Source organism: Achroia grisella, unplaced genomic scaffold (assembly GCF_030625045.1).
Source record: "Achroia grisella isolate CSIRO2021 unplaced genomic scaffold, CSIRO_AGI_Agris_v1 utg52091, whole genome shotgun sequence".
NCBI lineage: Eukaryota > Metazoa > Arthropoda > Insecta > Lepidoptera > Pyralidae > Achroia > Achroia grisella.
In genome coordinates this window covers 60,388-87,911 of record NW_026712912.1, presented here as the reverse complement: position 1 = coordinate 87,911, position 27,524 = coordinate 60,388, and the positions used below count along the sequence as shown (strand labels likewise).

Below are 27,524 nucleotides of genomic sequence, written 5' to 3'. Positions count from 1 at the left end.
ATGACAACATCCCCTGTTAGAACCAAACAAAAATTGTCATTGCGGAAGCGACTGTTTGTTAAGAAATCACCAAAAGTCGGCTGCTATGTTGATACTGATTCCAATGACGAATTTAACCAGCCTACGTCGAGACCAATTTCTCCTGCTGATCCTTTCCTAGCCCAAAGTGCTTATAACGCGGAGTTGAGCGGTGAACATGCGGATTCCCAACGCAATTCAGTTGCGGAACAAATTGGCAATAGTTCAAGTCACAAGTTAAATACTACACAAAATGAAGACGAAAACAATCCTAAATGCTGTCGCACCTTCTTCCGAAAGTCACGTCCAAGAAGTCTGGTTGAAGGTCAATCCTCTAAAGAAGAATCTTATTCAAAACCATGTAGTCCAGTGAATAATTCTAGTAACAGTTTAAGTGATCAGACCATGTCTTGTAGTCAAACAAAATCTGAAGAAATACCGAAAGTGACTGTGAAATTTCCAAAAAGTGATGATGTAAAAAAATATTTTGAACACTCTGGTTCATTTGAAGGCATCAAACCAAAAAATAAGTTATTTGTTAAAAGACTATCAGCTGATCATTTAATATCTAATGAATCAAAACCTTTTTATCGTTCATCATCTCCTGAAAGCGACAGAAGCAGTTCCCTGGACCGTAAAAGAAGGTAAGTCTTCATGATAAAATAGCCCTAATGAAGAATGATAATAGGTTGTTATCATTATGAACATTATGTAGGGCTTGATAATAAAAAAAATATAGCATGTTTTTCATTGCAGCTCTGCATCTGCATCTGGTTGTAGCATAATATATGACTAGGATCAGTAATACCAGAGAATATGCTGAATATTCAATCTCTTATACATTACCACTATATAATATCAGATTATATAAAAATATTTTGTACTAAGTACATTCAACAGTAAAATACATTCAATAGGAGGGCAATATAAATAATTACACCTTTATATTGCTCACCAATTGTTGTCTTCTTATGGAGATAGAGGCCCTGACACTATTGGTTTATTGTAGTTTAGTATTTATATTCCCTGTTCTATGACTAAATAATAAAATTCATGCAGCTCACAATTACATTTTTGTTATCTATGTTTGTAATAGAACCAAATCTACAATAACTAGATCAACTTCTCGTGCTGGGAGTACTGATAGTCTGGCAAGAAACTCTTTATTGGCTGCACAAGTATTACGCCTCATACCAACACAGGAAGCAAGAGAAAGGTGATTTTTTTATTAGTAACACATAATCTTTAAAAATTGGATATTAAATTACTTCTACAGCTGTACTCATTATTTATCTACTATATATATGATACTGATACACAAATGTTTCATAGGCTATTTATTTTTGTACTATAATAGAATAATAATATATTGTGACTTTGCATTTTGTAGGAATTATCTCTATGGCAGACTTGCCTCTCATTCATTGTTGGGAGCGGCAGAGCTAGAACATGTTTTTCCAGACAGAGAAGTCAAAATATTTGTTGGCACATGGAATATGAATGGACAAGCACCCCCTAGGTAAATAGATTTAAAGAGTTATAAAATCAATAGTTGAAGTACATATTAGATCATTTATTATCTCTAATTAAACAGAAATTAAAGACAATATTATTGTTTTGTGACTAATTTGCTGTGATTGCAATATGTGAATAATTTAAATAATTTAATAGTTTTGTAAAATCTTTCTTATTAGTCTATTATTTTCTTATTACTGATGATATATATTATAATATCTATTTCTGGTATAGTATAAAGATATAATGTTGAATTTTTGTAAATCAACATTCCAATTCCAATTTAAAAAAGTAGGTGTTTATGAATTAAATAGCAAATATTTTTAAAATTGATATTATGATTATTGTTGATTATATGTTTTAGTTTTATGAGTATTATAACTAAATTCTGACTTCCTATTTAATTCTTATTTTTCCAGGGAGTTGGCAGATTTCATATTTCCAAACCAAGTGAAACATGTACCGGACATATTTGCTATTGGTACACAGGAATCATTCTCTGAGAGAACAGAGTGGAAATTACAATACAAGAAGTTTTGGGACCTTTCATTTATTGCTACATTCATATTACCTTGGTGAGTATTTATTTTTAGAAATATTTATTATTATATACTTCAAATTTGAGAGTTATCAGTAAACTAAATATGAAGTAAATTTTGTCATATTAAATAATTCAACCCCATTATACCTAACCTAATTAATATTATTATTTTATATTACTAATCTAAGTTCAAGAGTACAAGATAATATATAAAAAAAAATTAATTATTCATAAGCAATTTGTCTCATTTTAAATTAGGGGAACATTAGTAGTTTTTATTTTCATTTTATAATCCCTAAAAATCAATATCACTAATACAAAGACAAACAGTATTTTATATTGTTAATTGAAATTTTCATTAGTTCAGAATCAAGTTCATCCATTACTTTGTTTTAGGTACAATACACCTAACTATTTTTATAAGGAGAGACCTAATTTGGTTCTGTTCATTACCAGAAGATGCCAGTCTTTCTGTGCGACCAGGCACAGCTTTCCGCACAAAGGTGCAGTTGCCATTTCATTTGCATTATTTGGCTCTACATTTTTGTTTGTAACGGCACATTTGACAGCCCATCAAGAGAAAGTGAAAGAGCGAGTGTCCGATATAAAAAGGATAATAAGATCTATTGACCTTCCGAAGAATTTACCCTGCAGGCACAGGAGTAAAGGTAATTTTAGCACCGTCTTTTCTATATATATGTTTAGGGATATCTTTTCAAAAACGAAAATGTGACAGTGGATATAACAGACAATAAAGTATCTTTTTACAAGACAACCAACAAACTCACTTTCTCCTTTTAGGATATCATTTAGTAATTGTGGATTCATAGATATGTATTTAATTTAAGATGTTGCCATGATAACATGATAAGCTATAGTCCTTTGCATGATCTAACAGAAATAAGTAGTTAATCTCCATCATAATTTTATCAAACATTGCCTTTATTTTAGGAAATTACACAACTATGTCATAAGATATAATCCCTAAAAATTATGGGTTTTTAAAAGTTTACCACCTCTGTTTGTGATAAGTTTCCTTTTGCTATAGATATATATATCAGATTCATAAATCATTTTTTAATAAATATTTATTCTAGACGATTTAATTATGTTAACTTATTGACTTATTGATTATATGATTTTTTATTAAGTAACGACAAACAAATTAATTTATTGTTGGCCATTTATTACGTTAGTCTATTTTTGGTTTTATAATCCTAATTGTAATATTTTAAAACTACATTATTTCTTACTTATCTTCTTATTCTATTCATGTATCAATTTTGTAATGTTTTTAATATATTATTTCCAGATGTTACTAGTAATTTTGACTATGTGTTCTGGTGTGGAGATCTCAATTTTAGATTGGGTGAACCAAGAGCGGCTGTGTTACGCTGGATCGAGCAAACCCAAGTTAGTTAAAACTTTTTAGACCTAATACTATACAGACAACTATTTAAAAGCTATTAAAATTATAATTATGTAAATAGTTGTTTATTTACATAATTATAATTTTAATAGCTTTTCAATAGTTGTCTGTATAGTATTAGGTCTATTATAAAGTGTATATTCTTCTATTTTGACAGTTCCCTCTCCCGCCTTACTTACCACATGGTCTCCTGCACGCGGACCAATTAACAGCAGTGTTGGAGGACGGCGCTGCTTTTAGAGATTTCAGGGAGGCCCCAATTACTTTTCCTCCTACATATAAGGTAAATATTACAGTATGTATTAAGTCAAATCCAATCCAAAAAAAAATCAATCAATAATTTGTTCATGTAGGGCATTTTAGCTGCTTATGAACGTAATTTTTTATAAACTCTTCGTTTTCTCTTCAGCTACTTTCATAACGTAAAATGAAGTGCTAAAATACTTTTAGTGGTTTTTTTATATATTATCAATGTGATTGAATATATTTAGATTCTAGGTAATAGTCTAAAATATATAAATATAGATTATTATAGATTACAAACTTGCCACATCTAGTTTTGATTCATTTCATTTCATTGATTCACTATTTAGGAAACTAAAACAGCTTGTAAACCTTTTATGTAGGTAAACGGTAATGCGGTGTTAATATAATTATAGTACAATTTTTCAATGTTACAAAGGTGGGAAATGAAGTAATTTCCCACCTTGATAACATTGATAACAGTGATAGGTTAGTACGTGTGACGTCATATTTAAATGGCGATAATCGTATATGAATCATACAGTAGACTTTAATATTGATTACGGTAGCGAACAATATTAAATTAGTTGAATAGTTAAATTTACTTTGAACTAGCGACAAGACTTTTTACAGCTAGTTTATTAATTTACTTTTACTCAATTGTAGAAGAAGAAGGGTATTGTTATTGTAATTACTTTGCTATATGCAAGGTTTTCTCTCGTAGTGGACTATAAAAATCTTAAATTATGTCACAATTAGTAGGGTAATCGTGTTAATTAAAATCGAGTCAAAGGTTTTTTTTTAAATCGCTTCGATTTATGACCAAATCTTGATAAGATGACCTACGCTTTCTTCTTTAATTGAGTTCTTCATTATTTAGCAATATAGAACCTCGCTAAATAGAACGTAGAGGACAAGTGCAGTGCAAATAAATATCCCGAAAATATAGGAGCATTGATGATTAATGTTCATTAAATAAAGTCAATTATAATAGGAAAACATATAATAAATGTGAAATCTGATAGCTTCTAAAAATATGTTTGTTGACGACTTTCCGATATCAGCTTAGTTATATAATTTTAATAGCAAGTTATAAATTTCTTTCTTCACAGTATGATCCAGGTAGCCAACAATTTGATACTTCAAGCAAACAGAGAGCGCCGGCGTATACGGACAGAATTTTGTATAAAGCTAAAAGTATGACGGGGAATTCATCATCTGCTTTTTCGGGTAATTAATAATGTAATTGCATTTTGGTATCTCAATAAAGCTGATAGCCCACATGATGAAATGTCAAGCATCGCCTATACACAACCAATACCACGGACACTCGTTATCCTGTGACCATCATACCCCTCCTCTGCTACCATTTTTGCGGACCAAGTGTCATGTCTACGTACCTAAATAATAACTTACGTATATATATATATATGAAATGGAACTGTTTTATTGTTTGTAGGCTTGCGTAGAATCAGCAGCGTGCCAGCGGCATCGGGTCTGAAGTGTATGGCGTATAACTCGGTGCAGTCGGTGTGTACCAGCGATCATAAACCCGTCTGGGCGCTGTTCTCTGCGGCGCTAAGACCGGGCACTGATGTGTAAGTATCTATTTTAAAAGGCGTAACTATAACTCTTACATATTTACAATATACATAGTATTAATATTATTGAGTTCAAACTTGACTAAGTCAAGAACTACAGGACTAACACAGGAAAATCTTTTATGGACTAAAAAAACATATACATATATTATATATATACATATTCGGAATCGACAATATATTTTCAGACAAATATATACTCTATGGTATATATTTGTATTTTACTCCAGGCAGAAAGGCCCAAAAGAGGCTATGTGCGGAGAATAGGGCCCAATATAACATACCCTCACACTCAGAACATCTTTTATTTAAATTGGTGCTAAAACTGCTAAAATTATATTATGTATAGGTCTAGTGAGTAATCTCTGTATACGTAACAAGAACCTAAAACTAGACTATGTTCTATCCTACATATTCAAAAGCAAGAACCTTAATAAATACATTTATACACAAACTCAAATACTTGCTGTTGATACTTTGTTTTATATATGCAAATTATATTATTATTAGACGGTTGTATATTACTAAATACACTCATTGTTGTTTAGGGTACCATTGGCAGCGGGCTTGTTCAATCGGGAGGTGTATCTTGAAGGGATCAAACGTCGACGCGCCCTCCTCGACCACGCCCCAGGCACCTCCGCGGTATGCACTCTACAATAATTCTCAAAATAGTATTCTATTGAATCAAAGCCTCGTTTCCACCAATATTATATGTTTTAAATGTTATCTACTACTATTGTAGAATATTTGTTTCATACAACTCTATTTTTTTTTTGTTCCAATAAACACTAGAATGAATACTGGAAGTATTCCCGTATATATCTATTGATCCTGTCTTTGGTAGAAACGGGGTATTGTTCTACATTGGTCAAACTTATTCGGTGATATTACAGATGGATTACAAAATTCATATAAGTAACTCTTAATAATAGCTTATAATTCATGAAATAGATGATTGATAGAAACAATAAGTAAATTTCTATGATATTTGTACAAGAAACATTTTTATACATTATGTATAAAAGAGGTAATTTTTATTTCAATGTTCTTTGTGGACTCTAATATGTGGGATTGGAACAATATGCAGGATACAAACATAATGCATTCTCAATAGTTTATAATAAAATAATATAATAGGAATGGCTCTAATTCGAGGAACACCAAAAATATATATATTTCAATACATAAACGCGTATGTTGTTAAACAACTCCAATGTTACATAATATAAACTCTTATATATTTTATTATATATGAAATGTCTAGGGACAGGCGACCACGATTTAAGTCATGTGAAATTTGATTTGCACACATTATATGGTAGAAATGGGATATCTATCACAATAATATTGTTAATAAACTCCCGTTTATATAATCAGTATAAATGTAAAAGTATAATGCATTCTTTATAACATACAATAATGAAACCAAAGTGAAATGTATTGATATTTTCATAATTTATTTACACTTTTGAAGTTTTTGTTTATTTTTTATTTATTTTATGGCGTTAATATGTATAGTAATAATGTAGTGTGTTGTAAATGTGAATTAATTTAGTTCATCACAAAAAAGACAAGTTTATTTATTTACGCAAAGACAATTCTAGTCAAAATAATGAAAGTATTATTTAGTGTTTGAACGATTATTTAAATCGATTGATGTGAAACATTATTGTATGTTTATTGTAGGTAATTTATGTTACTATGTCTTTCTAAAATAATTAAACTAAAATTGCAGTGCAATTCAGTAACTAAAAGTTACTAGTTATTTATTTTTATTATGTTTTCTAACAAGAATTATTATTATTGATTATTAGCACTGAGTGTTTTTTAAATGTCAAACATTGTTTCTCAATCTTTACAGTGCAAGTCGCCATTTTGTTAGATTGACAAAAATGTATGACAAAACCTTACATTATTTACGATATAAAATTTAAACGTGCAATTGATTGAGTTTACATTAATATATTTTTTCTTTTAACATTTATAAGTTTGAGAAACAATGTAGTCGTAGTAATTAATGGATGTGATGGCTAAAGCCGTTGTAGTAAAATCGAGCTTTATAGCTTATTATTATATATAATAATAAATTTATGGTTTACAAAGTATTACTTAATTGAATATTTCCTGCCTTAAAACTGTGTTAAATTAGCCGTCTTGAAATGTTATGAACATGTCTAATTGATTCAAGTGCTGTGATTAACATAGTTTCTTCATTACATACACAGAGAATAGTCCAATACAGAGATGGTAAAAACAATAATTATTATAGCAGACTGAATCGAATGTTTCCGCCAAAAATTATGTTAATTATAAGGGTAAATATAATATTTATGCCTAAACAATTACTTAAAATACAATATAGTAATTTCAATTAATACAAGAAAACTTAAAATTGAACAATTAAAATGAACATATTGAGAAAATTAATTATCATACAACTACTATATATGGTTGATGGTTACCTATAACCTCGATGGCCATGCTTCGTCGTGCACATAACATTATATCTAATGTTTCATTATGTTCTTAGTTTATAACAGTACTATAATATCTGTAGATAATTTATTACAAAATCGGATAACTACGTACTTAATAATATATTACGATATAAATGCGTTATTATAGTTATAAACTTGCCGAAAACGAGGGCGTAATAGAGCCGAGTATACGCATGTATATCGTACGACGTTTTTCAGCAATCTTGATTTTAAATAAACTCAACCGTAACTAACTATTACTATAACTGAGACTGTGTGTTAGAAACGTTTCGAAACTATACAATTTACGAAAATCGCAACTTGTGTGGGACATATCCGAATAATTATTTCCATATTCAAGTAAGAATAAGGTGAAACTTCATTACGGATCATTCTATTATTTCTTACACAAGTTATTTACACTACTTTGTGAAAGGCCTTAGATTCTATATAGGTACTCGTATATCTTATATATATTGAAAATTTAATTCTGTACAATTTGCTTATATAATTTTTCCTTATGTGTCTACTATAAATTTTGGGATCAGTGTAATATATTTTTCAATATAATATATGTATTTATAATATACCTGATTTGAAATCATATAATAATAATTACCTATATTATTCTAAAAATGTACTTATTTACTATTTCAGTATATGTCACAGAGTATACAAAGGCTTTACTTATATTAATATTAGGTTTGAAATATAAGTACTTAAATAAATGGTATCAATTAAAATTACAGACTGCAAAAAATTGATCAATTAAAATATCATTTTTAGTATTGTTTCGTTATTTTATTTGTATACATATATGTAGCAAAGTTTATTATAGAGTAGTGGTTTTGTCTATGGCTACTAAAATATTGTAGCAGTCCAAGTCTTCTAAGCCGTCTATTTTAACACCATTATAAAAAACTGCCAATCTTGTAACAAAAGCTAGATTTTTACATGAACGGTATTTCAATTTTGTCGTGTTTCTCGTAGGGGTGTAAATGTGTTGTAATGTTTTAAAATCTTATATTCTGATTGGTCATTGACTGTCGACTAAATTTTATCGATCAATCGGAATGTACTTGTTGCTATATTTCTAAATGATATTAGTATAGATTTAAAACTTAAATAACTGGTAGAAACATAGGTGTAGTAAAATACTAAATATAAATTTATTTGTAAAACAAAAAATATTTTTGCAGATTCAAATAATTTTGGGCCAAGATAAACGTTGACTTTTGATGTTAAACTCCTGTACACGTTTTCATATTGTTCATTCGAATTATTTCAATGTACGTTTAATCGTAATCTGATGTATATGCCTAATTTTTGGCCATTTCAACTATAGTTTTATAATTAAAGTTATAAATTGACTGTATATCGTACCTTTAATAATGTATCCACGCAGAAAAGCTATATATAGATAATCGTAAATAACACAAATCGTAAATAAAGCAAATGTTTGGATGGAGTCAATTCGTAGAATATTTCAATCATGATAAGAGATTTTCTAGTAGTTAGTTTATTTTTGGTTTTAATTTTTTTTTTTTGTTTAAGAAAAGAGCTAATAATATCAACTTTACGGCAGTAAGTTAGTTATTGACAATTTGCGTTTGCAACAGATGTGAATTGTTAATTGGAACATTGTTTAGCAATTTGTCGTTTGAAATGTGAGCTACGAACCAGAACTATATTAATTATAACTAACTATAGGTACTAAACAATATTTTTAGTAATTAGAATAACCTAAAATATCCAACTATAACTATAATTTCTATCGTATAACAACTGTACCATAGTTCCCCGCGGAAATCACTTGTCATGATTCTAATCATCACGGAATGTACTGTCAATTGCTATTTAATATAGAACTATATTTAGATATTCATATAGTTATAGTAACCGTAATTTAGTCGGGATTTACTCGGTCCTAATATAAAAACTAAATAGATCAAAAACACCGAATATTTTTCAATAGCGTGAAATAAAATAAATCTGTCTTCCATAAATTGTAACTGTAAAATAATTACGTATCTAAACTCGAAAGAGAACGAGTGTCTATATATATACTGTAGTAAATAACTGTTTGATTTATAAAAGAGCAAAAATCTCGTGTGTTTAAAATATAATGCAATTCAATAGGTCTGTAATTTTATAACGAGCACGTTTGACACCCAATAATTTTAACATTTCGCATTATCATTATTGAACAAATCTGATGTACATCTCGAATTCTATCGCATTATCATACATTTAAAATGTAGTTCTAATATATTATTTACTATGTTCAAGCACTATATAAATGTAAATTGTATTTCCTTTTTCATATTGTTGTATTGTCATTGTGAGTAAAAACCTTATAAGATGTCAAATTACAAGGAATCTATTATAGAAAGCCTCTTGATGAGAGCGGCTTAATCATAAGTTCAAGATGAGTTACTCTCACCCCTTCAGTAGTAGTCGACTAAATGTGAAATTGCTGACTATAGTAATTTAAATGAGGATTTAAATTACAACTGAATTACAAAACTAACTGAAATTACAATAAGAATTTAAAACCCTTTAGTTCATTCATGTTTATAGACAACAAACGCTGACTATAATACTATTAAATGTAACAATTTAACCTGTCAGAAGCTGAATTATAATTTAATGTAATAAAAACCAAATGTTGTTAACCAAAGAACAGTAAAAGACGTTTTTAAGACAAATTTTGTATTCTACAAAATAAAGATAAGAAAAAAAAATTATTTGCTAGTCTATGTAGATATCTAAGTTTAAGATATATGAAGTTGTTATGCTAAATATTATTAACTCTCCTCACTGTAATTGTGTATTATTTACCTACAAACATTCCTATACAAACATATATTTAATATTATCAAAATTACATTCTCAATATTATTAACTATAGTTACTGCATATTATTATTACTATAGACTATACAATAACCATATTAAATACATAGAAGCTCTTGAATTTTTTCTTTATCCATTATATTGGTAAAGAAAAAATTCCAGAACTTTTATAATAATAATAATCATTGAAATAATTGTTACAATGAGTATGTATCCAGTTATACTTTGGTCTATAGTCAAATGGCCTGAATTCATATTCGTTAAATGAATTAAGGATTTAACTGCCATGTGGATTGCCTGGTAAATAAACCGTGTCCGACCGAACTTAGATATATATTATATACACCTATATCACGTATATGTAATTTAGGTTGTAGTTGTTGGAAATTATCGTAATGCAGAACATTTGCATATTTTCTTCCTCTTATTCAGAAAAACAACATAATATACGTTAATAGGTATAAAATACAAATATTACTGTTTTTTTTTGTTATTAACACAGTTTGGATAGAAACTTTTGTTATGCACTTTTAGCTGTCTTCTTTGCTTGAACATTGTTGTAATGCCATTCAACACAAGCCCGGCCTTTGACTCCGTTAATATCTACTGTGGACCAGCGCTCGTAGAACTTTGCCTCCCTCTCCTTGCCGATGTAAAAAGTCTCCTCGTCGTCTACTTTCACACGTACTGCGTAATTTTGCCAACCTTTGAAAAGAATATATGAAATTTTAGAACCTACGAGTAAGAAAAAAAGGTAATAAAATCATACAAAAGGTATAAAGGTACACTATAAAGCTTTCACAATTAAGAAGTTCTATTTTATATTTACTAGATTTTACGTTACTACAAGAAAAATAAATGCATGTGTCGTGGAAACAGTAGTTTTAAATATATCTATCTTTTATAACAAGTACGAGCAATTGGGAATCTGGGTCCGGAGATTTATGCCACTGTTTTAATACTTACTTTTCAATTATTAATGTAATAAAAGTTTGGCCTTTATATGAAGATTCATTAATCTGACCTACTAAAAAGACAAGTTTTCTTTATGATGATAACAAAAACATGTATTTTATTTTATAAGTACCGCTATAGAATTTTATGTTTATAAATTATAGGAACAGAATCATAAAATTTTACACAAGAAAAACGCTGTGCGCTGAGCAATAATAAAGCCCTCTTATCGAATATCTATGTGTAAATTGCTTACGATAATAATGATAAAATGATTAAAATATTATCCTACACGATTGGTGGTTCATGACTATAGTATATTTTTTGGTAATTGTCACGATACATTTTATAGGTGTATGTAAGCTGTCTGAAAACCAGCGCTGTATAGGTGCCTCATTGAGTTTGTGCTTATATTAGCAATAACTGAGGCAGCTCCATGTTTTTTTCTCCTTTCTCTGTAATTTTTATTGTTGACAATAAATGATTAAACAATCACGTAGGTGTGAATAAAGTACATACCAGCTTCAAAAACAAATCCATAATCTTTAGGCAGAATTTGATCTTCTCCATGTTGATATATTTGGAAGTCGCATGAATCTATCGGAAATACTTTCTGATCGGAGTCACGACAATAATATCCAATTGTTAAACTGAAATAATGCAAATATACATATATGAAAATAACTCCATCGAAGTGATAAATTTTATATATGCAGACTATTATATGTGTAGTGCCATTAAAATTACAAGGTACGGAAGCTTGAGATCTTAGTGCTCTGAAATGGCAAAGCATGAGTCACAGGATGACGTCTATGCTGCTGCTGTCCATATAATATAGAAGTCTACTTTTTCAGTTCTGAGTCTTCCACCGGCCCTCTCGGAGGGCTGGGTCTGGGCCCTGAGATTGCGCTCTTTGCCCTGACATTCTGCTGGGGTTAACCACCCCAGCGTTGTTCGTTTATTAGTCTAGTTTTATTTACATCAGGTGAGCCATCACCATTTTTGCCATTGTATATAGTCACATAAAAATAACCATTTATTACAGCGAATCATAAATATAGCCGCGCGAAATAGATAACTTACTTAGATAAAACTGCTGGTTGACACACGTTACCGACAGCTGCACAGTCACCATTTTCAAGGAATATAAAATGGTACACGTATCGGTGAAATGTACGCCAATCACGGAATGGACCTGTCGTATTGGAAGTAATACTTACTTAGAGTATATCATTATCTAACAAGATTTACAAAAACTGTTTTAAACTATGACGGTGGAGAAGAAACATGAAAACTTGATTCTACTCGGACAAACTCCTAAAATTGACTTATTCTTTGAAATAAGCGTCGTAGCCAAGTGGTTTATGATACCGACTTAGAAAATTTGAAGGGATTACTTATTAGTGTTGTGAACCAATTACTCCACTGCTACCGCTACCTATGTAACAAGTCAGGTTGACCTCCACGCGGCTCCCTCTGTAAACTATCGTGAAAAATTCCCGGTAAATTTGTCACAATGGACTAACTGACCAGACCTCATGTTCATCTTATCATCGTCCCCTGGAGCCCCACGTAAACCATTAGCGCAGGCGGGTGCACCATTCCATAATTCCAAGCCTAAACAATTGAATTTGGTCTACTTACTTATATGTTGACAAAAGAAGTTTTTGTCAATTTATTTCTAAATCCGATAATGGCCACGTTACAAACTAAATTAATCACTATAGCGGAATGTGTGCGGTCAACATGACATCCACAACTGACAATGCCTCTGACTATCTGAGAAAGTAGATTATTATAAAAACAAGTAAATTTACCAAAAGTATGATCTCTGACACATGGAATGTTTAAGACGTGCTCTTTTCCATCGATGGATACTGTGCCTTTTGCGAAGCCCATTTGTTCATAATGCGTTTGATGAACCCTGAAAATATTACAGTAATGTTTATTTATTCAGGAAAACATTATTCTCTTCCAAAAAATACAACAATACCTCATACTTAATTAGTAATAAATATTTAAATTTTACGCACATCAGTTTCTCAATAAATACTTAATAGAATAATAAAGTAATTTATCAAAATGTTTATAATATACATCAGGGTACCTATATACCTATATGATTAGCGAACCACTTACATGATTGACTGGGAATTAGCTTTGTATACTTATAATATGACTTAATATTCATGAAACACGAATACAATTTTTGAATATGTATAATAATATCTGTAATCCAATTACTTAATCACGTTGCCATATAAAATAGGTATTTTTATATGGCAACGTAAAAACAATATAGGTATATTGTTTTTAAATAATATAGGTATTTTATCATATGACCGCTGACCTTTTTAATAAATTAAAGTAATCTCGTGACCATTGCTCCCTGGCTATGCTGCCGGCTAAGCATCTAGGTGATATTTGCTTATCGTAATTGAATGGCGCCCATTTTGCGCTCCAGGTAAGTGTCATTTGTACTTTTGTCTTCTTATCCCCGTCATTCCTGTGCCTGCAAAATATAGAAAGATATTTTCAATTGTATTATAAGTAGGTATTATTATGCATTTGTAAAAATCGTCTGAATGGGTACCTCAGTATCACATAAGTGTGTTAAGCTGTGAAATTACCGGATAAGAGGTATGACAGCCAACTGATCATTTTTTATTTTCAATATATAGATTTAACCATGATTGAAATTTAGACCAGGAGGTAATTGGTTACCATCAGATGGGCCGTATCTTCGTATATAAAAAATATATCCGTATAAAAAAAAACTTGATGCCTGATGCTGGTTCGTGGGCCAATGAATCATTGATATAGCCTTAATACGTAATATTCATTATAATATTCGATACAATGTACTTACCGACAGTTCCGTTTTATCAAATATTAATCAATTATTGTCTCATACATCAAAGCAGGAAAATATGAAATACTTACTTCATTTCTCCATTGTATTTTAACTCCCAAGTTCTCATAGGTACAAAGTTTTTTTAATTCTATACCTTCCACACTATACTCGCCTTCTTCAATAGGCTTTTGTTTCAAGTATGTGTCTGGTAGATTTGGCGATAACAACAGTTCCTGGCCTTCTACCTGTTTTTCAAATCAATAATTATAATGTCATGCCAATGGTACTATGACTCTAATCGTACCTACTGAACAACTTTCTCAACGGAATTAATTTGAACAGTATTAAGTTACTCGCGCGTAAGTGGACGAAAGGACTACATTTACATACATTAGGTAAATGATTTTTTTTTACAATGCTCCAAGTGACTAAATATACATGTTTTGTGACAATAAAGTCATTACCTTTAGGTACAAAAATGCATCACAAACATTTCCAGGTCGTCGCGCTAGTCCGCAAATGAGTGCATCTCCTTCTTTTGACATCCCATTGAAATAAACCGCATCTATTGCCTGTGGATAAAGATAAGTTATGTTTGTAGAAAAACAATGTTTATATATAACAGTTTAACTTTTTAATATTGTCATCCGTGGTTTAACTTAATATAGTTAATTTTGTTTGTCTTCTATATACCTACATATAATTATTATTAGTAGGTAAGTACATACTTTGTTTGACAAATAAATAGGCTTTATTCGTGACGACGGACGTTCGGAAGATTAGGTATGTATGGAACGAATATAGGAAATACAGGCGTAAGAGTTTCAATAAAAATATGATCATCAATATCGATTCTGAATCTCAACGTGGATGACCTGAATTTGAATCAAACGTAAGTCTACCGCAGTCTCTAGAATTAGTTTGATTTTATATCAGCGTTTCCTTTAACGGATAGTCAGTTAAAAATAAAAACTGAAAACAAAAATGTTTTTGTTATCTGTTAGTTTATATCCCATGACATTTCTATCTATGTCATGTAGGTGCAGGTAAACCACTAATCCCCCGCCCTCATAGGATACGTTACGTAGGATACGTTAGTATACATATCTTGTATGAAACGATCCATTGATTGTAAATTGGCATTCTGAAGATGTTATGAAGTATATTTTATACGGAAAATAAAATATAGAAGATGATACAACATGGATCTCGAGGTCAATATAATATAATTATAGTATTTTTTGCATGATATCCGCTTATTGTGTTTGTGTTGCTCCTTTTAACATAAGATTTAATTGACTAACACTATAGGTAAAAAGCTGCAATAAAAATATTATTACTATGAAATCTTACTTGTGCATGGTCAAGATAATATTGTTGCTCCAAAATTGTATCTTGCCGTTGAACATGTGCAATGCCGTCGGCACTTCGGCCCAATTCGATTTCTAATAATCTCTTCAGATGTGTAACTAGCTGAAATAATTAAAGTAGGTATGATATTCACCTACATTACGAAAAATACATAAAATAACTATCTCTTATCAAAGTTGTGAACAGGTGGTCAAATACTACATTATCAATAAACATTACATTATAATGTGTCAAAATTTTGTAAGTAAACAGATATATAACAATGATAAATAATTATGTTGTTTCATAAATCGTAATCGTTCCTTAAAATCACACTGTAATTGCAAATGTGATAGTTACGTACTTTTTTATGAACTGTTTTATGTACTAGCTACTGGCCTCGGCTTCGCCCGGGCATACCGGGAGTCTCTTGAATCACTCTATCTATTTAAAAAATCTCTTCAAAATCCGTTGCGTAGTTTCAAAGATTTAAGCATACATAGGGACGGACAGACAGCGACAACAACTTTGTTTTATACTATGTAATGATGATGAAATGGTGCACCCGCCTGCGCTAACGGGTCGGGTCGGTCGGATCACTAGTAGAGGAAGATAAGACGAGCATGAGGTCAGGTCAGTTAGCCCATCGTGAGAGATTTACAGGCGTGCTAACGATGTGTTAATATCAAGTCATCCTCGACCTAACATTGTATATTGCTATCCTTCTACCCGGCAGCCCGACATTGTCGACATGGTAAATGCGACTTTTGACATGCTCACATTTCGCTGGGTAGGTATATTATATGTAGGTATTTGAATACAACGTAACAGGGGGTCTATCACTTTGTTCCAGTTATTATTTTTTGTTTCTTATAGGAGTTACCTTTGCTATATGTGCGTTAGAAATTTATAATGATAAGCAGTTTTTCTAGTTTTCTGTGCAGTTTTCATCTCAATACCTTTTGGGTTTTAGATCTATAAGGTATAAGTATGTAAATATAGTAAACCACTAAAGCTATGTGGTAGTAACTGCAAGTCACGCTGTTACATTGAGAGATCTGCGCTAGTAAATTTATGATGTGTTTATTTTCTTTGACAATTAGATTAATTATTTATCTAATTACGATTTATTTATAAATATGATGAATTAGATTATATATCTATAAGAAATAGACTCTAGATATCAGTGTGATTGGGATTTCCTTGGTATAATCCAAATAAGGCATAAAAATTTGTCAGTGTAAAAAAATTGTGAGTGTGAGGCTTTTTGAAGAGAGGCTCAAAAATAATAATAATTATTATTTTTCCCGTAATGTTTAAGTAAAATATAATTTACTTAGTTTATTGAATTATTCATTTTATACCAACATCAGTCGTAATTTAGTACCTATGTCAGAGATTTCTTGTATGCTTTCGAAGTGAAGCGAAAATATAACAATATTTTTTTACAAGTGTAAGTGGATGGATGTAACATAATAAAATTATGTTAGAGTGGCAAATTAACTTTTTAATTACCCCCAAAAAAAGGGAGTGTAGATAATATAAGTTTAACGTGTCTAAACAAATGGAATGATTTATGGTACAATTACCTCTTGTTTGAAAGTTGAAATGATCGAGATATTTCATAGCTACTATTTATTACTGTTTTTATTCACCGTTTACTTAAAAATTTTAAATCTATAATTATATTCTGCTTTAAATTCAGAATCTAAAATAATATTCATATATATCATAGCCAACGAGCATTACACAAGATATCGCATACAAATGTCTAATAATTGTGAATTGATTAAAGTTATTTGAATGTAACAACAGTATCAAAAACGGGATTAACTATTTAGAGTAAATGCTAACAAAATCATCCATGATTATGAAATCTTTCCATGAATTTAGTTTTTGATCGGTCTGTAGAGCATTATTTAAGCCAAGGATCAAATTATAAATTTTACCTCAAACATATGGTTTGATAATACCTATATATCTAAAACTATTTATTCTAGATAATTTAATTTAGATGGGAATATAATACTGATAATAAATCTCTTCGGATCTGTTAGTTAAAATGTAGGTACATACCTGCCTAATTCTTAAAATTGTGTACATTAGAACAAATTTGAAGTAGTAATTTTTATTTTTCAGCTGGTACACCCCAAATATCGCCGGTTTTCTTCTCTTATTCACAAATCTAAAGGCCACTAGCACCAATATTGCTGGGATCAATGCGGATATTATTAATACAATCATTTTTATTAACAATATTACGAAACTGTTTACGACTGAACTGATCCAACGTTAAGACTAAACGGTTATGAATATCTCGTTATATTTACTGTAATAGATTATAATTAATCAACTTATAATCAGTATCTTATCGGCAATATACAGAACAACGATTTCGTTATCAATACCATAAATAACTATTTATTATTACATAAAAATACGAATTCGAATATTGTCGGCGACATGTGGTCGTGTCGTGTGAATGCAACGACTGCCATAATAATAACCCAAGACAATTCACACAGCGCCATATATTTCCAATCTAAGCAGAGCTTGTGTTATAAGTACTACTGACAACTGATATAAATACATATGTATTTTTTTGTAAATCCATATTTAATGAGCAAAGGAATCTTCCAGATCAATTCAAATAATCGTGTAAACCCATGAATATAAATGTATGCAAATTTATATTCAAGAGTTTGATTGTTGCTCGTATTGATCTGAATTTGTAGATGACTGCAATATAATAATCTAAGAACAATTAGTCATAATACCTACTCGAATGACTAAGTATTTTTGGTCTAAAATTTTAGGATAATGGAATTTGGATATACTATATATTCTAAATTACCTACTAAAATTTTGGATCAGACCGTTCAGGTTACATAGTGGAACACCAACATTTAAAAACTTGACCTGTAAAAACAAGAGACGAATGTCTGTAAGCATGTAGGAAAAAAGGAATACATCTTTAAAGTTATATTTCTGTGGTCTGAGGGTCAAACTTTCTTACTTACTATCGAATTCCACAAAAAAGGATTTAATGTAGATCTACTTTATTACCATTCTTCACGTAGGACTCATAGAGTCAATATAGTGCGTTTCTTGGTCCATCCATTAGCACATCATGTCTTATTTACACATACAGGCCGAATTTCTCAGACATATCAGATACAAGACAGGATATCTACATCATTACATTGATGATGGGTCTCGCACTCGCCTTTGCTGTACCTATATCCGTATATTATATAAAACCATCGTTAAACAATAGACCCCGGTTAATTCCACAGGTAATAAATACTGTGCAATAAATTGATAAGTTATTATTGATTAAGTTGTTGTGATAAATTGTTTAAAATTTACGCGTGTTCTGTACATTTTTAAAGTGGTACCACGATACCCACTATCACTATAATATCCACGATAGCTAACGAAATATTTTTATGAGAATGTTATGCTTCCTGTCACAACTGCTACTCGGGTGGTAGATGCCCTTTAATATATATATCTTAATAAATGTATGATGCAGTGGTAAAGTAAATAAAAACCTACATCTGATAGTATTGTCATAGTGGTCATTTCAAGGATCATTATGTTAATATTGATATGTGTACGGAATGTATATTGTGTACGGAAATATAGTTAGTGAATTTCTTCACTTTAGAGTTTCATTGCATGGCGCGATGCTAAAGATCCGAAATATGTAAAGTGAATTTATTAAATTCCCATAAATAATAATAAAAATATAATAGATAGGTATAAAAAGAAAATATTTTCTATTACAAAAATATATATACCTGTTCTTAGATCCTAATAAATGAATAATTGGCCATTTCGTTATCTTACAATATCGCCAATAAAACGACACAATATTTTTGCGGACCACGAATATGACAAACAGATTTTTAAACCATTTAATGAACTATAAGATCTTTCGCATTGCCGCGTGTATTGTTTGTACCAGCAGAGATAATAAGTAATATATTTACAGAAAATCAACGCTGCAGTGACACGCTGCGGCACCAGCAGAATAGCGGCCCTTTTAGCAATAGTGCTATATTAGCTTTTATGTTCTTCTATATTTATTACACTGTATTATGCTACGCTGCTTATATGCATATATGCATACTAGCTTCTCTGCGTGTATATCGCAGGGAGTATTAATTGGCACTAGTCAATGTGTTAATTACCCAGCAGTCAACAATAGTACAGATCCTTTGCAGTCATTAAGAATAAAAATACCAATAAATTTCCTTGTGATCTTTCCGTAAGTAATAGTTACAATTTCCTAAATTGTAACTATTACTTATTTAGATTTTTAAAAATTAGTTCATGTTAAAAATTGTTATCATTTCATTATGTAGTGTCGTATTTAAAATAAACTTCCAAAAAATCTTCAATGAGTTTGATTTAAACACAAGATTTAAATAATTAAAATTATAATAGTAGATAGATAGATATAGACACTACATTATTGTATAAATCATTCCGCTGTAGCCATAAGATGCTTATGTACACATTCTTCCTTATTGATAAGATGCGTGGTTTTATTCACAAGTTGCATTAACGTGTTCAAATTGTTTGACCACTCATTAAGACGATCTGATGCATCCATATTAAGGCTGGAACAAAATGAATAATTTTTAATGTCATTTATCAAATTACTTCAAAATATGTATGTATCAACTTCAATTTACATATATTTATCAGATCACATTGGCAGAACTGGCAAACACAGATAGGAAATGAACGACTCATTCATTAGCTGTTTCAATATCCCCGATACAAGCCCCCAAGTATAAAAACAATAACTGTTTGTATAACTACTTTAATATTGGTGTAGTTATTTTGGGAATTAAATATTTATATATGAAATATATATCAACTGTATATTTACCTAAAGTGAACAACTCCTGCAGGGCGGTCGATCTTCGCGCGCACCACACTGCTAACTACGAGTTGACTCAGAGCCTCTTCTGTCTCCAGTTCACTGAGTCCGAGCAACTCACTCATACGTTTGAGCGTAATGCGGGTGTAGTACATCGACATGATGCGAATATTCTATGACAATGATAAATTATTATAGAATTATAGAATAAATATTTTATTAATACTAACCTAAATTATTTTATAGAGTTCGACTTATTTTTACTATATCTGAATTAAAAATGGTCTGTGTGCCACACAGATATATTTTCTAACATTAGGTATATAAAACGACAAATTATTCTCGGCACTAAACACGTCACATGCAATTCTGTGCATGACCATGCAGCAATGCATATGCAAATAGAACACGCGAACGCAGCAGACCAGTACTTCACATCCACGTCGTGATAATATTATATCATATGACTTGTTTGTATTTATTATTAAAAGGCTACGCGCAACATTGCGGTACGTGACACGGGTGATGAGTGAATTAATGGAATTTAAATCGCGTAAAATATTAAACTCATTTCTAGATTTAGAAAATATTTCTCTAATTTAAATTCGACACAAACTCATTGTTAAGAATTAATAAATAATAATTATTATAACATGTCGTCTGGCCAGCAAAAATGTAAAATTATGTTTATACGCATTTGGCTCTTTGTTTATGTACAGGCCAGATAGTAAAGTCTTCATAATCACAATCAGCCAATTTCACCCATTTACGTATTATACCTTTGATGTATTAGGAGATTTACGCGTTGAAAAGCCATATTTTTTACTAATGACAAAAGTTTATTAAGATAACTAAAATATAACTGTATTTGAAATTTATTTTTATACTTACATGTTCAACAACCCTGTTTTTCAAATCATTCCAACGCTCTTGGCCTTTCTCATCATTTGAATCAAAGTATGGAGTTAATCGTAACAACTTTTCGTATGTAGAACACAATGTGTTCCATCTTATGATTTCTGGGTTGATAAACAAACCCAACAGCTGTCTAGAAAAAAACAAAATCATAAATTTTAGTACACAAACATTATCAATAAATTATTATTACTGGAAGTTTATGTTTCTACTTATATTTCAGGCAGCTTGTCTAAATCCTTATCCTCGTTTAGCCTGTGTGAGATCTGCCTGCTCGTTATCATATGGAGCCAAAATGAGGAACACAACACTGCCAATGAGAGAATCAGAACCACCAGCTTGGCCTAGAGCCCGGAAGTGTCTGCACACGGCAAGATATTGTCCATTATGTTGATCAACAGCAATCATTAAACGATAGAATTTTTCTTTCAGCTCCTGAAATAAATTAATAATAACCAAAAGTATATGAATATACTATCTAATTAAGTGTTGCTTTGAATAACAGCATGGATATCATGGAAATTAAGGTGTTCTAGGGTATTCATATTACTATTTAATTTGATTATTTTTTTGTAATTTCTTTAATTGTATGAGAATTTAAATATATTCTATTACTTTCACATGTTTCTTGTCATAAATCACAACTCTAGAATAGTATAATTAGGCAAAGTATTTGAAAATTTGTGTATGTATTACTATAAAATCATAACTCAAATAACAATGAATATTAATAATTTTACACAAATAATATTTAGAGCATTTGCATTGTGGTTGAAGTTTGTTTCTTGATATCAGCCAAGGATGATTTGAAATAATTATATAAGAAATTATTTTAGGACATTTGCAGTAATCAGACCAGTCAGTTTTAGTCATAACTTAAATAACAAAATCATTGTACTGTTTTGAATATTCACCCACCAACTATAAGACCTTCCATAATTAAACTATTGTATAGAAATATGGAGTTAGTGATATGCAGGACAACAGTGTGAGATTCATGATAATAATACTCCAGCGAAAACTATTTTGATAAGTACCTTGCATTGCATGTATACTTATATGTTGTTTCCATAACCATGCCAGTTAAATATGCTATGGATACTCTTATTTTTGGTGCATATGCCATTTAATAATACAAATAACATCAGCAATGATTTGTAAATAAACAAACCTGAGTACTATCTTCTTCAAAAAACTTGGTGTTAATCTTTTTAGATATTATTTGTGTGCGAATGTAATCTTTGATGGCCAAACACAATCTCATTTGTTCCAGAATAAGCTCGACTTTTTCACGTTTGTCCATCGAGCCATATGTTTCTACTTGTAATTCTTGTATAATCTTCGCAGCCTCGGTAATGTTGCCTTCTTCTTCACGTATCTTTGCTAATATGTGTGTCAGTCTAGCACGCTCAACTTCAACATAAATCTTGCCTTCTGTTATGGATCTTAATGTTTCAATAAGTTTTATTTTAGTCTCTTTATCTGGAGTTTTATCAACATAGGTATAGCATTCTTGTACCATTTTAACAACAGCCTGTTTTAGTTGTGATCTGAAATTAATTAATTTAGTCATCAACCAATTGGAAAATATGTCATTGTTTAAATCAATTTTCTTATTTATGTAATTTACTTCTTCTACAAGATTAGTGCAGATGAAACTTACAATTACAATATATCACACATAATGAAATTCTTGTCTCGAATAGAAATATAGATATTTTCCATTCAACGCTGGTCCAGTTCCGGAGACAATTAAATTTCCACCGTAAAGAGACAAATTATATTTAACATTGTACCAATTTTCTTTTCTTTAATATAAATAAAATTCTGTTAACATGATAATTCATTGCATTATGTAGTTATATATCATTTTCTATTTAGTATACTTTTTATTATATAACCTTATCTAGCTATCTAGCGTATATTGAATGCGTCTATATAATTTAGCTCTTAGGTTGGATTACAATCCAGTTCTGTACCGAACTACACGCTCCTAATTATATTATTATATTGACTGTAATCTGTTTTGTATGCTAATAAATAAATAAATAAATAATTTTAAAAATAATGTATTAAGATGCTTTTGGTAATTTCTTATTAATTACAAAATCGGTAAAGTTTAACTTTACTTTTAGGAATTGTTCTTAGACATTATCAAGCCAAACTATTAAAAGAATAATAACTAATTTATTACAATGTATAAAATTTTATATTAATCACTAACCTTCTTTTAGAGAGAAGAGCAATATGATCATTCAGTGCAGACCAATTCTTGGCTTCAAAGCAAATCTGCACTATTGTTACGAGGATTCTTGCAGTGGAAGCCATGTCAGCACCCTAAAAATTATAATATTATACATACATTTGTATTACACATACATATGGTATTATACATACGAACAAACCAATTACCATGACATATAGGAGGTTTTATTGTTTGTCACCTATGTTTCAAATTAATAATTGGACAGAAAAAGAGAGAAAAATAGAAAAAAAATATTGCTAAATACATTTTACTTTATAAGTGTATAGGAATAGGTAGTGTGGCTACCATCTATTTTGAATAAGCATAAAAAAAAAAATTAACAATTACGGTTCTTGTTTGTTTCTCCAGTGCCAGCAATTGATCTATTGCATCCTGAACTTTTCCTTTAGAAGCCCATGACTTCCAAATTGGAATCTTTTCATCGCATGTCGCACTATAGTCCACCTAAAAAGATGAAGTAGATTAAAATACATCAGTTATTAGAAAATAGGTCTAGGAACAGTTTTTCAACCTAACCTACGTTTGAGATTATTTGTTACAAATTTACACTTACTTCCATTTTTACAATTTTGCCACTGGCATCGAGACCGCCGATATCACCGTTAGTAGTCATTTTTAAGAAAAATTAAGTAAAACGGACTCTTCAAACCTGGAAAATTATTTTAAATATTTTAGTTGAATACGAAATTATTTTCAAATATCCAAAGGTGCATAAATCACAAAGACATTAAATAACACAAAATTATATTTTGTAAATAAAACAGATACATACAAATAAATTTTATTTAATAATTTTAGAAGACAATGCACAATTTCAATTTGCTTCTTAAAAAGTAAATGCAAACTCATTTGAAATGACAGTGACAGCACAAACTATAGAGATGCTACCATATTGGCAGTCACAGGATCACAGAATACCAATATCCTAGATACTGGGCAGACAAACAGCCAAGCTCAGTGAGCATGCCAAAAGATACTAGTGTTGTCGAGGTACCTCCACCATACTATGTAATGAAATTCAGTCAACTTTCTATTTGACAATAACATAACAATATATATTTTTATATTTAATATATACGAATATTAACTGTATATACCTAATTGCAATTAGATATATAAAAAAATCAATAATCGACAATAACTTTCGTACATACATAATAGAATCTGTATTTTCCATAGAGCTTATGATATTTAATTGTTGTTGTTGTTGTTATTGAAGTGCTTATGTACAAAAGTACTCTGTGGTCCTATGATAGATAAAACGTTAGTATCTGTGGTTTCATTGGTTTGCTTGAAATGTTCGTGGTTCGAGTCGAGTAGATTTGTAATTCAGAAATGGCGTAGAAAGTGTCTGATTCATTTTCTTTTACATTTTGTATATAATTGTTTTAATTTTGATGCAGATCTGTTACGATTGAAGTAGTTTGTGTATAACGTCGGTTTTACACTTCGTGTGTGTTTAATGTACTTTGGATATCAAGTGATACATTTCCCTTTGTTTTTTTTTTTAACATATGCTGTAACGTATTATATATTTTCACCTAATTTTATTTATGAATTAAAATGAGTCTATCAAGGAACCTTGAAGATTCTGGAACAACAAATATTAAGGGAACTAGAAGCCATTCGGCTCAAGGTCTCCCAAGCACTAATAGCCCAGCTATGAAAATACCATTTCCTCCCCGTTTATGGATAACAGGTAAATAGTAATTACAGTGGTAATTTGTATTTACCCGATTTATAAATGATTTCATTTTATAATTTATCCTTAAAATTACATTAAATTCATTTCTTATCCTAAATGATTCTTGTGTCTACCTATACTTTAATTGGACTATGCAACGTCAAGGTATCTTTTAATATTTTACATGTGCATTTTAGATGTAGAAGATGAATCTTCAGATGATATGAGTGGGAGTGTTAGGGAGGAAGGTGTTTTAAGTGCTGAGCGTCCTCGTGTCAGGTCCAGATTTCGTCATCATAAACAGAGATCTCTTAGTGTACCTATTGGTATATTTTGGGATATAGAAAACTGTCAGGTGATTATTTTTTTTACAACTTGTACTTCATTATAAATGATTGCTACGATGGTATGGTTAATTAACTGAAAATTATTTTCTGAGTCTAATTCTAATTATAATATAATAGGAAGAATAAACTTACATTCCTCTAATATTTTTTTATAATTTTCTACAATAGGTTCCACGAGGGTGTTCAGCGATAGATGTTGTGGCAGCTATTAGAAATAAATTCTTGCCCGGTAGACGGGAAGCAGACTTTGTGGTGGTATGTGATGTGAGGAAAGAAGCTCCAAGTAGGTTACAAGAACTTAATGATGCCCAGGTGAGTTACTTTTTATTATCAATGGTTATTACAACATTTAATTAATGAAATCAATGTAATATGAAGATGAAACTTTTAATAATATTGAAACTATGAAAGTGTTTTTATTTGTTCATCACATATTAATGTCTGAATTACTTTAACACACAACATAAAAAATGATGGTCTGAAGTCTATCTAATATAATATATTTAGTCTACAAATATTGCAAGGAATATAATAAATATGTAGTCAGAATTGAAGAATAGGAGAGGAATCATATAATTTAAAATTGTATATTTATACTATTACTATGATTATTTTCTTTTTTCATTTATAAATTTCATTCTGTACTATGAACAATTACTCTCTGCATTATCTATGGTTGATGGGTTGAAAATGCCACATGATGTTATTTTCCTCAAATGTACTACTTTTGTATTGTGTACATAAAGTTAAATAAATAATTACTATTATGTAACATCATATAGCACATCAATCTTTTTGATTTTGCAAAATATATTAACTAGGCAAAGTTACTTTTAGAGGAATGGGAATTTGTATTGTATGATTTAAATATTATTACTAATTACTAATAGGTGAGCCTAATCCATGTGTGTGGCACACAAAAAATGCAGCTGACGAGAAGTTAAGACAGTGTATGCGAAGGTTTGGAGAGCTGCATTCAGCACCAGCAGCACTATTACTCATATCTGGGGACATAAATTTTGCTGCAGATTTGAGTGACTTCAGACATAGGTGTGTTTATTTTACTTTTTACTACTTACTACAAATTTTGTCTCACCAAATACTATATATAAATTGGTACTTATACTTGATATCTGAAATGTTGTCTGTATTGTTCTGTAAATAACAATGCTTGAAGAAGTCCTTTTTAAAAATATTTACATTATTCTAAATATTGAGTAGGTACTATTTTAATATATACATATATATATATATATATATATATATATATATATATATATATAAATATCCCCTTGGGCACTTTGTGGCTCAGACGTGCCGTATAGGTAGTTTTTTGTTGATCCTTTTTCACTTGTTGATCCGGAGGCCTTTTGTTGATCTAATGCCAGATGACCATATGTAAATGTTGCTCCGTTTTGAGCCACAACTGTCACGACGAGTAATAATAATAATTAAGCGATTTATACACGATTTTATACAAATCCACCTTTTTGGCATACGAGCAGTTCTTGATCCAATTCAATCTGGCCAATCAGGGTGCAGCATTTGCCAAGGGCTTCCTCATTGGCACGTTTGGGC

At 30.3% G+C, this 27,524-nt stretch overlaps 2 protein-coding genes and 2 pseudogenes across 2 annotated transcripts in view; 2 read left to right on the top strand and 2 right to left on the bottom strand.

Moving 5' to 3' along the window:
- On the top strand, nucleotides 1-6,479 carry LOC131847353 (inositol polyphosphate 5-phosphatase E-like; annotated as a pseudogene).
- Nucleotides 6,480-9,504: 3,025 nt separating this feature from the next.
- On the bottom strand, nucleotides 9,505-18,214 carry LOC131847349 (uncharacterized; annotated as a pseudogene).
- A 2,051-nt stretch (nucleotides 18,215-20,265) lies between these two features.
- On the bottom strand, nucleotides 20,266-24,794 carry LOC131847350 (26S proteasome non-ATPase regulatory subunit 12-like). The gene is given in 10 exon segments (XM_059196918.1): nucleotides 20,266-20,468; nucleotides 20,744-20,907; nucleotides 21,626-21,788; nucleotides 21,869-21,910; nucleotides 21,912-22,084; nucleotides 22,821-23,199; nucleotides 23,874-23,986; nucleotides 24,243-24,359; nucleotides 24,469-24,564; nucleotides 24,688-24,794. Coding segments are annotated over 9 exon segments (1,350 nt in total). The 5' UTR covers nucleotides 24,529-24,564; nucleotides 24,688-24,794; the 3' UTR covers nucleotides 20,266-20,329.
- Nucleotides 24,795-25,210: 416 nt separating this feature from the next.
- LOC131847348 (meiosis regulator and mRNA stability factor 1-like) overlaps nucleotides 25,211-27,524 on the top strand; it is a 28,151-nt gene continuing 25,837 nt past the window's right edge. The window contains 5 exon segments of the mRNA XM_059196917.1: nucleotides 25,211-25,614; nucleotides 25,797-25,954; nucleotides 26,115-26,258; nucleotides 26,837-26,861; nucleotides 26,864-26,996. Of these exon segments, the coding sequence (XP_059052900.1) occupies nucleotides 25,479-25,614; nucleotides 25,797-25,954; nucleotides 26,115-26,258; nucleotides 26,837-26,861; nucleotides 26,864-26,996 (596 nt within the window). The 5' untranslated portion in view covers nucleotides 25,211-25,478.